Source organism: Rhamphochromis sp. 'chilingali' (assembly GCF_963969265.1).
Source record: "Rhamphochromis sp. 'chilingali' genome assembly, chromosome: 21".
Lineage (NCBI taxonomy): Eukaryota > Metazoa > Chordata > Actinopteri > Cichliformes > Cichlidae > Rhamphochromis > Rhamphochromis sp. 'chilingali'.
The window spans coordinates 26071663-26088685 of NC_137949.1; the positions used below are offsets into that span (position 1 = coordinate 26071663).

Sequence of the window (17023 nt, forward strand, 5' to 3'; positions counted from 1 at the left end):
TTTCTGCCTTTGGGCCTTTCTTTCTCCTTCACTTCCACTACTCCAGGCTTTTCTCTCACAAGTTTGGGGAGGTGGATTGTTTTGCCTAAGGGATCTGTGGGGTTGCTTTTCCTCACAAGATGGGGGCCGCAGATATTTTATGACTTTCGCTCTGTGTTACCATATGTCTGCTCCACCGACAGCATGTACTGTTTGATAAGATGTGATCTTTCATTCTTTGAAGATTGGTGGACTTTGGGAGAACCTTCTCTTTATTTCCTTCCTGATGGCGAAGGTTTTGGTTCTCTACTAGATGAGACAAAACAAAAAGCAAGGTTTGCCATTTTTTAAAAATAAATAATACTTAGTACTAAATAATAATTATATCATAATTATAAATAATAATTATTTTCTCAGGACTATCCAGTGGCCTTGTAGATAAAAGAGACTGGAGTCAAAGTTTTAGTCAATTCATAATTAAACTGAAAATAAGCTAAAAAAAAAGAAAAAGATATGGCACTGGTGGTTGTTACAATTATTCAATATTGAGATTTATTCATGAAAATGAAAAATGTGTTTGTACTTATGCAATATCTATTTTCTTACAGTAGTTACATCAGTTAATACAGTAAGAATTTTTTTTAAAAGCTGTTGCAAATGTGTTCAGTCTCAATCCTCACCATCCCGTGATAGTGGATATGGCAGTATGTATTGGGGGGGGGGGTAAGTGGTCCGATCTGTTCCAATTTTTAATTAAGTCACTAAACACCAATGCTTCAGAGGGAAAAGCACTTTTAAATTTTAAAAAAAATAAAGGAATCAGTTTCTGAGCATCAGGAGACCCTCTGTGTGCCAACCACATGCCTGATCGCATCATCAGAATTCCCTACACAGGTGAGTTGTTCAGCTCCTTCTTGTAGCTTCCTGGATTGCGGGTATGCAGTAGAGCTGGTGTTTGCAACATCCTGCAATTATGAAGTGTATCTGTGAAAAAAGTATGTTTGTTGGCTTTGCTGTGATGTGGCTTTGCTGCTGTAAAAGGGTCGATAGAGAGGAGCAGCAACACTCCCGAGTAAAAAGATTCAAACTGACCTGATCACTGCATTATTCACAAGTTAAAACTTGTGGTCCAAGATGCTGTAGAACACATTACAAAGTCGTTTTCACATTTTTGCTAACTCTCAAAACTATAAAAGTTTCATGCTGGTCTTAGTAGGTCTTAGTAACTGTAACAGAGCCTCCTTATCTGTGTGGACACATTAACAGATGTGGTTAAGAGAGGGGATGCAGATGACATTCCCCAGGAAAGCAAAATAGTCCATCAAAGCAAACTGCAGCAGATATTAACTTATTATTTTTTAAATCATTTTAATGTTTTTGAAATTTAACATTATTTCATGTTAGAATTGAAGTAAATAACAGATCTGGGCATGTTGCATGAAGTAGAAGGGAGATTTAATGCTGACCTGTTAAAACATTTGTATCATTACGTTTGATTAGAAAACATGAGGCTGCAAACACATTTAATTCATTAAAAGTTTTTACAATATTGTGTAATGTTACAATATTCTTGTTAACACCGTGGTTGTATGTTTAAGTTCTAAATATGATTAGTTGACGCTTTTAATTGGACAAAATAAGTAACTTTTTGTGCTCATTACTTGTGGAAATTCTTTAGCACTATCGTTTTATTCTTTTTTTCATTTAATCTTACTTGTTAGGTTTATATTTGAATTTGAGAGACAAGTGGTAAAATATCGTAATATCTCCAATGCCACATTAAAAATATCTTAGCACATAAATGTCATTCAGTTACCCTGCGATTTAATAAATCCCACAGCTAATCAAAGCCACTTACATAAATCTGTGATGTAATATTTCAAAAGCTCAAACATAAATATATCTACTTACATCCTTATATACCCTCATCATGGACTTGTTTTGCTGTTTTGTACACCGCCTCCCCCACACCTTCAAAAGAGCTTAGTGGAAATAATTTTTAGCTCTTTGATGTGCGATTATGACTGGTTTTATGTGTGGCTGCTTTGATGAAAATGATGGCTTTTCTTCCACACACGCATCTCGCCCCGCCCTCGCCTACTACACAAGGCTTGATTATGACACTCTAAGATTTACTGTGCTATGTAAGACATTGTGTTATTTGTTCTTAGTCATGCTCTTGCAATTCTATTTAAATCCAGATTATTTTGCGGTTCAATCAGTCTAAAAACAGAAATGTACTGTGGGTGATTTCAAGAATAGCAGTCTCAGTACAACAATAGAGTATGAGCGCCTTTTTAACTGATGCAGAGTATAAACGGACTCTTATGAACGAGGAACAAAAGTAATCATGCAGTCCGTGAAATTGAACAAGGCGATTGCTTTTAGGCAAGAATGTGTCAAATTAACGAGCCGAAACAAACCCATAAATAAATAAGAAGTTTAGTAAAGCTGATAGTGAGAAATAAATGAAAAGATGTTCTAACATTATAATAATGGAAAGCATCCACTGTGTTGTATATCCAGGATGGTTACTTGTGCCTAGTTTTAAAGACTTTGTTTATATCCTCCATATTTTAGATTTTTTTACTTTTTCACTTGCTTGCATAACTTTTCATTGTCTTAATGTAACCACCAGCTCCCCTCTGAGTTTGCTTTTGAAGCATTATTGTTGGAGGAGAGTTGGAGCAAACGGCATTTAAAACGATTTCTGTATACAGAAAAGGATTATTGATGCTGTTGCTGATGTTTTGTCGTGGAGTATGTTTTTGTTGTGTTTCCTTTTGTTTTGGTCCCTTATTTAGCTTTGTTTGTTCATTTCTGTTCCCATCATTGTTCGTTCCCGCCCACGAGTGCTCTCTTTGCTATCATTGTCTACTTTTCACCGTCTCCATCATGCTGCCTATTGGCTGTACTGTGGCATTCTGTTGTACGCTTTTGAGCATTTGTTGCTTTGATAATTATTTGGTTGTGTGAAATGGATCTTAAACTTAAGCATAAACATTTCCTACTTTATTTAAATTTAGTGTGCTCAGTCTACAATCTCATTGCACCAGTGCACCACTTGTGCCCATCTCAGCTGCCATTAGAATCCCATAGCTTTCAATTAGATCTGAAAGAATAGAACGCTCTTCCATCCTCTGGTGAACAGTCTTATGATTTCTTCCTTTCTCTTTGTTTGCTTGCCTTGGAAAATGATACCCATTTCTCAGAATACAATGTTTTCTTCAAAGCTTTGAAACTGCCTCGGGTCCCTCCCTGTTCTTTCTTCTTCTTCTTCTCCTTTGTTATGTTTCCTTTAGCAGCGTTGTTGCCTGCATATGGGTCAACGAGTCCGCCTAGCCCAATCCAAAGATTTGACCTGATTTCAAAGCAATCAGTGGAACCATCGGCACGTGTCACTCTGTGTTTCCTCTCGCTCTGTCTCTGTCCTCCCCACAGAGCTATACGGCAGCTCATCTCTCCAGCTCCTAAGCTGCTGGACGGGGTTAAAATGTTGAACAGCTGCTGGTGGCCCACCAGATGTGGGCTGTGGACCAAAAACATACTGTGCAGTCAGTTCTCATATTTGTTATGCAGTTTGCAAAAAGCTTTTTTTAAAATTTCATTTCTTAACAAATTTGCACATTATTAGAATTGAAATGCACCACACTAAAGAATGTATTTAATAAAACATGGTTAATAGATAACTATAAAAAGCTATTAAGTCGAACTATAAAACTAGGAATGACTGTGACCAGTTGACTAGACAAATAAATATTTGCTGCCCTTCCTTAGTCGGTTAAAATTATTATTTCTATTGTATTAATGTATAAAAGCAGGTAACTGTTGCGTCTAAGATGCTACAATACCACCATCCATAGCTACATGCCCAAAAGATGCTAAATGGGAAACAATTGAATGGGAAGTTGTTAACAAACAAGCTGATAATACTGATGACAGTCATGGTAACAATCATAGTTCTGCAGCACTCAATTCAGAAAATTGATATTTGTAGAGTGTCGGTGCAAAAATCTTGAGCAGTGATTTATTAAAACGTCTGCAAAAATACATGGAAATACAATATATAAGGAAAAAATAGAATTTGAACAATTCTAACGAGCTTCAACACCAATCGAACTCCTTTATCTAAGCTTTCTTGTAATTTCTTTACGTAGTCTTCAGGAATAGTTCTCAGGGCTTCTTGAACAACATTCAGAGCTATTCTTTGGATGTTGGCTGCCGTTTGTAGTGTTCTCTGTCAAGATGATCCCGCACTGTCTGCTTCAATAATGTTGATGTCCGAGCTCTGGGAAGATCAATCCATTACTGATAGTGTTCCATCCATTGTGCGGTTTTCTATCCAGATATGCTTTTATTGTGGTGTGTTTGGGATCATTGTCAGGCTGTAAAATGAAGCCATTGCAAATAGGATTCTTCACATTTTTAAGGACACACTGTACACCATGCCAACACATGCCAAGTTTGGGGGTAATAGAGTAGGTCTTTGAGAATCAGCTTGTTAATGCAAAAATACTATTTTATGCTGGTAAAACTGTGTTATCTTAGCATTTTTCCATAGATTTACAGTTTAAAATGGTTATTTGCTAAGTCTGTTATGTGTAGACACAGCATTGGTTAGGTTAGGTGAGTTGAGGTTGCAGATGCACAGCAATTGTGGTCAATTATGAAGGAGTTTAAATAGCATTCCATATGTAAAATGTAGAAGTGGATATGGATAAGAGTGCCAGCTGAGCCTTCAGCTGATGTCGGCTAGCGCTGAGATCAGCTAATTTGCCAGGATTGCTGTTGCTTTGGTGTATCGTTATCTCACAGGTTAATGTTGGCACGGCTATTCTCCAGATAGGTACATTAGAGAATTTCAAGATGTCAAATGTGCTTTCAAATCTATGACCACTACATATTTAATGACAATACATTTTAAGGGGAAAAATGAATAATTTAAGAGTAACTTTCAAAAATGCTGATCTGTCAGCAGCTGTCATCAGATTTTGATTTATCTAGCTAAATCTTGATTGTAAGTACACGATATGAGCTTTTTTTTACACCTGAACCCTACCCAGGAGTGCAGTGCACATATTGAAATTCTGTTTGCATAGGTGCAGATTTCCCATGTTAACAGGCTCATTTCTGTTAATTAGGAGAAAATAGTTACAGTCAGATTTGACCTTTGGGAGTTGTGCCTATCACTGTTAATTAAAGTTTGATTGCCAGAAGTCATGTAAAACTCTCGTCTATCAGCATATTTCACATCTGAATGACTTCAGCAGCTTCATCATCCTCCCCTCAATTTTCTGAGCTCAATTGCAGAATTCAAACCACCAGATTAAAAAGAGAAAAAACGTTTGGGGCTTTGAAGCAGTGTTGATGGAGGCTACTTGTTTTCGTCATTTCTGTTGTGTGCTCATCTTCAGGTTTTGACGCTGTACTTTGCACACAGCAGGACCTTGCTCTCTTTCACTCTGTTTCACTCAGCCCCTCACTACTTTTATTCCCTCTACACCAGCTCTGCCTCTCTGTGCTATTCTTTTCTGCCTCATGCTGTCTCACCTACACTCTGTAGATCTGTCTCTCTGCCCTGTAGACATTCTTTTATCCTCCCATCCCTCTGTCTCCCTCTGGCTCCCTGCGCCTGTACTTGGCTGCTTGCTATAAAAATAGCTTGGCCTAGATTACAGCAGCTGCATTGGCGCTGGCACTACAGTTGGTTTGGCTGGGCCAAGTGAGGTAGCCTGTTGTAATAAGAGGTTGGCAGTGAAGAGATGGAGTGCATGTGTGTATGTGTACATGTGTTTGTGTGTAAACATATACTAACGCGTGTCTTTGTGTTCATTTTTAATACACAGGCAATATACAGTATACTGTAGATTTGCATGCAGTTATTAGAGTTGTGCTTGTGCAGAGAAGCGTTTGGTTATATATGTGCATGTGCATGCATGTGTCCATACTATGAGCATGCGTGTATCAGCCCACCAATGGTGATCCACTGCCCTGATTCCCCCCCCCCCGCTCCACTGCAGAGCTCCACTTCAGAATACAAATTGTGTTCGTCAGTGAGTCTGAGACAGTGTCTCATCCTTTGAGCATCTCTGCTGCCTCTCCGTCCACTCCTCTCCTCATCTCTTATGAAGTGCATTGTGCACATTAGAGAGAGCAATAGCTGGATTGCTATCCTATTGACTGCACTTTATGTGATAATTGCATGTATAACCGCTTATTGGTCATAAAGAAGCGAGGTTTAAGTGAAAGACAAAACACATTAGGTTACCAGGGGTTTACATTTCCTAAATCTAACCGTGTTCTTGGCATGTATCTTTACACTTTATATTTAGACACTGTTCTGTCAATATCTGCCTACAAAAAGAGACAACCGTACTGCAGCTTTTACTGTGTCACTACTAAATTAGCTGCAGCTTAAGCAAACAGATTAAACTTGACAGAATATTTCTATTTTAGGAGATGTACTTTGGAGTTGCTGGTGGACATATTTTGTTACCTTGCCAACAGTCTTTAAGTGAAGCTAAATTTATAGACCGCTGCCGGAATCCACATATTAACCGTACAGATGTAAGAGTGGTATCGGTTTTCTCATCTTGGCCTCAGGAAGATTTTTGTATGACGTGGAATTTATGGAAGCATATACATACAGCGTACCTCAGTAAATTGAATCTATAAAACAGTGCTGACCATAACAGCATTGTTACTTATAGCTAACAATAGACCAGAACATCTTCAGTTCTGCTGTTAACCCTCTAAATTGCCAGCATTTGAAAGGAAAAAATGAAAAACGTAGTGTTCCTCAGGTTTTTTCTTTCAGATTTTTATATAAGCCTTTATATTTTCCTGCACAAAGTCTTGTTTGGGCTCTCTTCATCCTGTGAGATCTAACAGAGAGAATTGTGAATGAGGAGAGAAGAATTGAGAATGAGGAGGAGCAGAGCTGCAGAATGAGGCCAGAGAGGAAGAAAAGTGCTTCATCATCTGCGGCGATCCATCCTACTTATCAGCTGCGACAAAACAGATCAAAGGAAGCTGCGCTTCGGTAGCCGAGAACAACACATGCAGTGGTCTGCACGGTTTGTTGATGCCAGTGGCCACAGCAGCGCTCCTTTAACCTTGACCCACCCACGACATTCATGTGAACTAATTATTTAGCTCTGATTTTGCACCATTCCTTACTGCCTTTAGTCCTTATTTTTAATTTAACAGACCTAATTCTACTCATATGTGTTGTTTCTGTACATTTTCTTCTTAAACATAAATTTTTGGACATACTTTTAAATCAAATCCCCATTTTATATATATATATATATACATATATATATATATATATATATACATATATATATATATATATATATATATATATATATATATGCACTCCACGAGCGTCTGGCAGCACAAATGAACCAGCTGCTAGTTAACGAGAGACACCCGGAATGGCTAACTGAAGGCCGGACGGTCCTGATCCCCAAGGACCCCAAGAAGGGACCGGTCCCCTCCAACTACCGACCAATAACCTGCCTCAGTACTACATGGAAGCTCCTGTCAGGCATCATATCGGCTAAGATGAACAGGCACATGGGTCAATACATGAGCGGGACACAGAAAGGAATTGGCAAGAATACCAGAGGCGCAAAACACCAGCTACTGGTAGACAGAACAATCAGCCGAGACTGCAAGACCAGACTGACCAACCTGTGCACTGCCTGGATTGATTACAAGAAGGCCTATGACTCAATGCCCCACAGCTGGATACTGGAATGCCTAGAATTGTACAAGATCAATGGGACCCTAAGAGCCTTCATCAGGAACTCAATGGGGATGTGGCGTACAACACTAGAGGCCAACTCCAAGCCCATAGCACAAGTCACCATCAAGTGCGGGATCTACCAAGGAGATGCTCTGTCCCCACTGCTGTTCTGCATAGGCCTGAACCCCCTCAGTGAGATCATTAACAAGACTGGCTACGGATACCAACTACGGAACGGAGCAGTTGTCAGCCACCTCCTGTACATGGATGACATCAAGCTGTATGCCAAGAGTGAACGAGACATCGATTCACTGATCCACACTACCAGGCTATACAGCAATGACATTGGAATGTCGTTCGGACTGGAGAAGTGTAGCCGGATGGTAACAAAGAGAGGGAAGGTAGTCAGAACTGAGGGGATTGAACTACCAGAAGGCAACATTGCAGACATAGAGGACAGTTACAAGTACCTGGGGATCCCGCAGGCGAATGGGAACCATGAAGAGGCCGCTAGAAAAGCTGCAACCACCAAGTACCTGCAGAGGGTCAGGCAAGTCCTGAGGAGTCAGCTGAATGGTAAGAACAAGATCCGGGCCATCAACACGTACGCCCTACCCGTGATCAGGTACCCTGCTGGGGTAATAGGCTGGCCAAAGGAGGAGATAGAAGCCACTGACATAAAGACAAGAAAGCTCCTTACCATGCATGGAGGGTTTCACCCCAAGTCCAGCACCCTGAGGCTGTACGCTAAGCGGAAGGAAGGGGGCCGGGGACTGGTGAGTGTCAGCACCACAGTCCAGGATGAGACAACGAACATCCAAGAATACATTGGGAAGATGGCCCCAACTGACCGAGTGCTCAGTGAATACCTCAGGCAGCAGAAACCCAAGAAAGAGGAGGGAGACGAGGAACCATCATGGAAGGACAGGCCCCTGCACGGTATGTACCACCGGCAGATAGAGAAGGTGGCTGATATCCAGAAATCCTACCAGTGGCTGGACAAAGCTGGACTGAAAGACAGCACAGAGGCACTAATCATGGCAGCACAGGAACAAGCTCTGAGCACAAGATCCATAGAGGCTGGGGTCTATCACACCAGGCAAGACCCCAGGTGCAGGCTGTGTAAAGATGCCCCAGAGACAATCCAGCACATAACAGCAGGGTGCAAGATGCTAGCAGGCAAGGCATACATGGAACGCCATAACCAAGTGGCCGGCATAGTGTACAGGAACATCTGTGCCGAGTATAACCTGGAAGTCCCGAGGTCAAAATGGGAGATGCCCCCAAGGGTGGTGGAGAATGACCGAGCTAAGATTCTGTGGGACTTCCAGATACAGACGGACAAAATGGTGGTGGCTAACCAACCGGACATAGTGGTGGTAGACAAACAGAAGAAGACGGCCGTAGTGATCGATGTAGCGGTTCCGAATGACAGCAATATCAGGAAGAAGGAACACGAGAAGCTGGAGAAATACCAAGGGCTCAGAGAAGAGCTCGAGAGGATGTGGAGGGTGAAGGTAACGGTGGTCCCCGTGGTAATCGGAGCACTAGGTGCGGTGACTCCCAAGCTAGGCGAGTGGCTCCAGCAGATCCCGGGAATAACATCGGAGATCTCTGTCCAGAAGAGCGCAGTCCTGGGAACAGCTAAGATACTGCGCAGGACCCTCAAGCTCCCAGGCCTCTGGTAGAGGACCCGAGCTTGAAGGATAAACCGCCCGCAGGGGCGTGCTGGGTGTTTTTATATATATATATATATATATATATATATATATATATAATATGAGTTCATATTATTAAGCCAAAGCTAAAGGGGGAGCCTGCGGTGGTACCTGAAATGTAATGTGTTATCATTTCAATGTGTCAGATCCCCTTTTTTATCTGTCGTCCTCAGTGCATCATTGTAAATATAACCATCTATTCATTTGTTTCTGCTTGTCCAGTTTGGGCAGTAAGTAACTGTGGTTCAGCTAGAAGATCCTGGGTTTGAATCTAAGGCCTGGCTGGGAGCCTGTCTCTGCAGAAATGTGGTTGTGGGTACTCCAGCTTCCTCCTACAGAACAAAGATGTGCATGGATATACAGAAGTAGCCCCAGACTCACATGCAGGTTGGTTATCACCAGCATGTGTGCTACATGCTGTAAGTGGTAAATTTGCAGTGCCACATAGTATAATATACTGTTTTACAGTATGTTACAATATTCCAGAAGTAATAATTGATTAGTTCCAGGCAGAAAGGACCTAATCTCTGTTTATCTGCAAACATTTGCTTTGCTGATCTTTCTGTTAACAGGAAGTGAAACTTACTTTTTTTTCAGCTTTGACTCAAAGCTTTGTAAATAGGGGAAAGTGAAAAGAGAATTTTCCAAGAGGGCATAAATAAATGATCACAACCTCTGGCAAACTTAGACTACATTAAATTCAAGTAAACAGAGCTGATTCAAAAGAAAAGACGACATATGCGTGCCGCTTTATCACTCCTCTGCGTGTGATTAATGAGCTGTGGGAGTGCTTTTGATGTAACATCTAAACCTGTCAGGTATCATCACCAGCGCTGCCTGCTCGTGCTGCCATGACTTGAAAGACTAAAACAGTTTCAATCTCAACAGATGAAGCAGCTGACGGTGCTTTTCAGACAAGGTCAACATGTTACTGTGTCTGATATGTTGTGTTTTGTGGCTTTTACAGGGGAATTTTTCCAGACCGAGTGACTGACACTGTCTGCTGGAGGAATGTCACAGTCATCCATAAATATCTTTCTCATGTTCTCCGTCTGCTCAGTGTGGACAATGCCTGACACACACAGACAGAAATAGCCCTCACGGCCCAGAGCCTTAATATTAATGGCTTATAGGGACTTTGTTGTCTCGGCTGGTTAGACAATTATTATTATGAAATGGAGTGCTGGAGAGACAGATGATCTGAGTGATGGAAAGAAGACAAGGTGTGTTAGCATTTTACGCAATGGCATAATGTCTGTGGAATCTGGAAAATGATTGGTCTTCAAGTGGAATGGAAACTCAGTCTTTCAGTATAATCAAGGAGCTGTGGCAGCATCACCAGCTTCATCAGCTGCTTTATTGTGAGTCATAAAGAGCCACAGTACCACTAAAGTACAAACCAGTAACTGAAAAGTTCTTAAAAAGTTTTCGAGGCATCAAAATGCTGACAAAATAAGGTATATCTATTAACAGCATGCAGACAGACATCGGCATGATGGGCTTTTAGGCTTGTTGTTTGTCTGTATATTCCTATTCTCATGAAGTCACAGACCATGTCAACTGAAGGCAGCAAACAACTGACATCTGTGGTTATGCAATTGTGGCTTGACAAGGCAAAAAATAAAGCAGCGGATGCCTTCAGCGGAAAACATATTTTTCATTCACAGTGCTGATGGTAAGCCAGTAATCAGAGTGTATGTAATGTGCTGTGTTGGGCAGAAAAACTACACAAACACAGCTTGTATAGGATTGACTTTAACAGTTGATTTCACAAGGATTGTATTCATAACAGTGACAGCACATGTTAATAGACACCAATGTACCAGAAATATAAGGTGCAAACATTATAGCAGAACTGCTAATTTACATCTGTAGTCCCGGAGCAGGTCGCATAAGAACTTTATAATAAACAAAGACATGTAGCTGTGAGCCTTGTGTAACTTGATACTGCTAGAAATCATGCTGGACTAAAACGGATGCTGTGGATTAAGAGAATATTCAGCAGAAAATCCAAACCATACACCTCCACGCTCCAGTATACTGACTATATAACCTTGTGATCTGAGATGTATTGAATTAACTTGATGTCTATTTCTGGAAAGGTAATGTTGAATCAGCTCCTCGCTTTTATTGTAAGATGATATTTTGTCTTATCTCCTCTCTGACTCCCTGAAGAAGTGAACCGTAACGGTACAGTTGAGGATCTCTCATGCTACACTTGAACTGGTGCTTATACAGCTTCTGCTCTCATTGTCCACCCCATATTTGTTGTCAGTATATCACAAAGACATCAGGTGTAAACACGACTTTCTTCTTAATGAATGGGTTGGTCTGTGTGACTCTGATGCTGGTGTTGTTTGACGTAAACATGGATTGATTTTTTTTTTTCAAAGATGGTTGTGACACATTTTTCTCCCTCAACCCCGCGAACACAAAAGACAATTGTAATAAAAATAAAATGCAACAAAAGCGGAATAAACCGGCCGGTGAATTCTGCAGTGCGCCCTGCGTGGTTCGTCAAGCTCTACAGTGGCGTAAAACAAGACGAACGTGAGGATGGTAATGACGTCAATGTGGAGCCAGGAGCGGGGAGGGCAGGAGCCAGAGAGAGAGAGAGACGGAGAGAGTTTGTGCAGTTGCTGCAGCATCACTCACAGCAGCGCGTAAGTGCAGCGAGGAGTCCAGCCTCGACTCACGCAGCCGATTAAAAAAGAAACCATCCAGAACAGTCCGCCGGACTTAACCGCAGCTTCCTGGAGAAAAAAGCGACAGATATCTGCGTTTTCTGCGCCCTGCTAGAGTGGAAGAGAAAGACTTTTACTCATTTTTTTAAAAACCCAAAACACGCAAGGGGAATGCCATCGATAAATATGAAACTGGAGATGGTGACCATCATCGCCTGCGAAGTAGATATTGAGGTGTTTACATCAGATAAAATGCAGGTACGGTTCACCCATAAAAAATGCACGTTGAAATGAAGCCTGCTTTTTGCGGTGTGTTGTGCAGCAGTTTGCTCGGGGCGACTGCATGCTGCCCCTGTAGAAGCGCATGAATGTCTTGGGTGACGTTGAATGCAGCCCTTCCTCAAACGAGGATTTTTATCAATGGGAGCCGCATCTCGGGGAGACGCACGCGCAGCGCCGCGCGTGCACGCCGCAGTGATTGACGCTGAATGAATTGCAAAAATTGCTGAAAAATGCACGAATGTTTTTTTTTAAGGAATCATTGTGTATGCGTCAGTGTGTGTGTGTCAGGCTTCAGATAGACGGCAATTATAAGATGAGGCTCGCAAGGGGATATTGGAATGGGGTATGATGAAGTGGATTGTCCATGCAAGACACATGTATGGAAATAAGCGAGGCGATGCTTAGACGCAGTGGCGAACAGGCTGTCTTGTACCCCCCCCCCCCCCCCCCCCCCCCCCCCCCTCTGTTTTATATCTGGCCTTACAGCAGCATTGCAGGTACATCAGGTTAAACGTGATGCCGGAAAAAAATATAAAAATAACTTGGTGAACATGAATAAACATGCAGTGGCATAAAAAATCCTGGTATAAGTGATTGAAATTGATGCCCTAGGAAATGATAATGGAAGGGGGGGGGCTAATAGTTACAATTAGATTTGCCTTTGAGTACATTTGTGTCACTATAAATTCAGTATTGCACCCCCTATGGCAGTGTTTTTCTAAAAGCCCTCAGAACTGGGGTGGGCAATTTATTTTCCCAAGGGCCCACGTGAAACACTGGTGGAGGTATGCACCAATACTCTAATAGTGATATATAATTAATACTAAGCTGAAGTCAATTCTGCTCAGTTCTGTTGTGGTGTGGCACTTCATAACAGCTCCAGTTTCTCAGTTGGGCCCTTAGGGAAAATCAGCTGCCCACCCCTGCCTTGGGACACATCAGATACAGGTATTTGATAAACTGTCGGTCAGGAAAGCAGTTGCAATCAGATGAGTTCAAAATGAGCTTCAGGACCCCACCTTTGGCACCACAACATGCCAAGTTTGAGGCTTAAAAGGCTATGCAGATGGTCGGCCAAAGCTTGGCTCACCCGCTAAACCCTTTGGAAATTCCATGTCAGAATATATTCCCTCACCTGCTGCCTGCATGTCTGCTTGTCTGATCTGACTCATCACCAAAAATGACTGAAATACGAAAAGGGTGAAGGAATTCAAAATAAAGTAGCAGTATAAGGGGCTGTAGTGCAGTCTGGAGGTATAAGGACTTATCTGGCCTACAAACTCCAAATAATCCCTCTGTGGTTCTCACACTTAAGTGCTGTTGTGCTCTGGTGATATAGGCTAATTTTCTACCCTACAGAAGCTCAAATCTTGTTTGCTCCTGTTTTATGCTGTAAATATGTAACACAAAAAAACAGTCCCTGTTGACAACTGACTCATCCTATGGTCTGTGGCCCCTAGCTAGCCAGGCAGCTGCTGTGATTGCTCCCAGGTCTGACAGTTTCTAAACCACTGCAGACCAGCCAAGGTGAAAGACACCAATGTATCACCCTGCAGTTGTTCTCCAATTATAGGAGATTCAAATTTCCCTAGGGGATGTTAGAGTAAGAAAAACGACTGACGAGCTTCACCGTGGAACCTCTAAAGTGTTGATTATTTAGGATTTCGACTCACCCGTGACCTAATGTCTCTTAATTTATTGTACAGTTCATGATTGTGTGTTTCAAGGGGAGTCTAGGGTTGGATGTGTCATTTCTTTCGCTGTGAAAAACCTTCATTAAAACCTGCTGCTCCTTTAGATCGTCCGTCCTCCTCTGACAGGCTAGACACAGACAGGGGCAGGCCAGTCTGATCAGAGGACAGTCTTCACTAAACCTTCCTGTCAAACCGCTCTTATCAGCCCACCTCTCACAGACTCCGCCAAAGAAAAGGGGGTATGTGCACAATTAAAACAGCAGACAGAGGACTGAATAGCACAAAGAACACTAGTAATCCTGGTTTCTAGTGCACTGAGAGTGATGGAGAGCACAGAAGAAGAGGGCAGATTAAAGATGGGCACGTGGGGAGCACGCTCAGATTGAACCCACCTCCCCGTCAGTCTATTCTTGTTTTTTTTTATTATCATTTAACCAGATCTGAGCCTGTCTGAGGCCCATGTTTTTATTACTATGCCTAAATCTGTAGATGACAGATAATAATCGGAATGCTGTTTTGTTCCAAAGCACTTTGGGTGAACTTAAGTGGATTGATGCTATTTATAGACCCGTCAAGGAAAGATTAAGCAGTGTTGGTGTTTGAAAGGGGAACATGAAGAAAAACAAGTGAGTGCTTTGACATGGTTGAAAACGGCGCGGCTCGGGTCTTTGCTGATTACATCATTAATGAGACAGACTGAGAGGCTACGCACAGGGTAGGTTGTTGTCATAATAATGGGAAGGCTGATGGTGTAGAAAGCTCTCTTTTTTCCAGAAAGTGCTTGGGATCCATTTTAGATTAAACAAAAGGACTGTTGATGTTAAGTTCGGCAAGGCCGGAGGTGCAGGTTGACTGCATGCACACCTCATGTCATTACCTGCAGAATGTACCAGCATAAGCAGATGACAGCACGGGACACATTTTGAAGGTCGTAGCATGTTTTGGCATGCTGTGAGTGTATTTTAGGACAAAGCTTGCCTTTGCAGTTACAGTTACCATGCATGCTTGATTTGATGTTGACACTTTCATGTAATTTTTTTTTTAAATATCCACTTGCACTTTCATATAGGTGTAAATAGATAATGCGCGCCTGTCGACCTGCTCTTTCTCTTGACAAGTTCGTCTCTGGTTTCACTCAGTCGCAAAATATGTGTGTTGTTTCTTTTTTTTTTTTTTTGGAGGGTGGGTGGGCGTTAATTAGGATGCCTATGTAGTGCTTTACACATTTGCCTAACAACCAAAAGATGTCCCCTTTGATCCCAGGAGAAGACACAAATCCCTGTTGGGATGTGTCAGGAATAGGGCTGCCACAAACGATTATTTTGATAGTCGACTAGTCACAGATTATTTTTGCGATTAGTCGACTAATCAGATCATCATCCATTGGACGTAAAACTACAGCTTACTGCACCAGCAGCATCTGCTCTTATATAACTATCATTAGCTTACAGCTGTGTGTAAGGTATGTGCTAACTAAAAATAAAGACAAGATGATAGTTCATTAAATTTTAATGAAATTTGCAGATTGTTTCGGTGAAGTTTAATAAACTCCTTGCTATCTAAAATATAACGGGACACCGGAGTAAATTCTCGAGCATCTCACACTTCTGATAATCAGTTGTCTGCTTGACGTTTATTCAGCTGTGTAAAAACTATAACTTTAATCTCAGCCAAACCGATTTACTCAGGAACAAATAAAATACTAAAAAAAAAAAAGCCAAAGAATAACATCGTTAAGTTATCTAAGTGACTTATATATCATGTTTAACCTGAGTAGCGAAAGACAGCGGTGGGTTTGAAAACGATTTGCCAGGAGTCCGGTGTTCTCACGGCTCTAGTGAGCCTCGCTCCCGGCTCGCTATCGAGCTAGTGGGTAACAGACGTCTCTGAAAACGTCGGAGCGCTTTTGAAAATATGTGGTGTCCTGATAAACTGAGCAGATATTTGAGGTTTACACAGCTACATTCTCGCCTGAAAATATGTTAAACATTTATTTTGTGACCCAGAAAGAATAATAAGAGTAATATTAAAACTAACTAGCTGCCGCCATTGTTGTAAACTGAGCTGGGCCGCGCTATGAATTCTGGGACACAGCTGCTTCTTCTTCGGGGTTTAACGGCAGCTGGCATCCTTGTACATGCAGTGCTGCCATCTTCTGTTTCAGTCCGTTATTACACTCTTAAATCCTGCCACTTATTCCTGCGTCTTTTGTGATCTTACAAAGCATCAAACGACGCGTCGACTATTAAATCAGTCGTCGACGATTTTGATAGTCGACGTAATCGTGACTAGTCGACTAATCGTGGCAGCCCTAGTCAGGAAGGGCATCGGGTGTAGAAATCTGGCAAATCGAACATGCCGAGCTACCCACTGAGGCGACCCCTTGTGAGTAAGGGAGCAGCCGAAAGTATCTTTATGATACGTTTAACACATCAGTGTTGCTGGAAAAAACAGCATTTTGACATCATGACCTCTTCACACTTACAGCTCCATCGGTTCTCCCGACAGTCAGACCCGCCTCATCATGAAAACAGCACACAGAGGCTACACTGCAAACCACCAAGTACAGCTATTTTCGACTTATGCCTGATTTCCCCCACACAGAAGACTCTAGTAACACTGACACACTCACACACTCCAACCACAACAGTGAGTCAGCGGACTCGCAGACCTACAGACAAACATCTCTGTCAGCAAACACAAACAGCACCTCGCAGAGGACACTGGGAGAATTCTCCATCCACCTGGGTCACTTTCCATTTGTCCCGTCGACTGTCTGTCTTTCTGCCCGTCTCTCACTTCCCTGCGTCTGTTCTCACGCTTTGCTGTTGTAGAAACCGCGCTGGTTATGAGGAAGGAGACGAGATCTGATGACTAATCTGCGCTTTTGTTGTTCAGCAAAACTGAAGAGTG

General features: G+C 42.0%; 1 protein-coding gene across 3 annotated transcripts in view; it reads left to right on the top strand.

Annotated features, from left to right (window-relative positions):
• The window catches only part of rcan3 (regulator of calcineurin 3), a 50409-nt gene that overhangs the window by 9752 nt on the left and 23634 nt on the right, over nt 1-17023 (top strand). The window contains exon 1 of one of the 3 annotated variants that reach the window (XM_080870471.1): nt 12064-12392. The exons of the other annotated variants lie outside the window; for them this stretch is intronic. Coding sequence (XP_080726597.1) covers nt 12306-12392 — 87 coding nt within the window. The 5' untranslated portion in view covers nt 12064-12305. Of the gene's footprint in view, nt 1-12063; nt 12393-17023 lie in introns of those variants that run through there. 3 annotated transcript variants of the gene reach the window in all.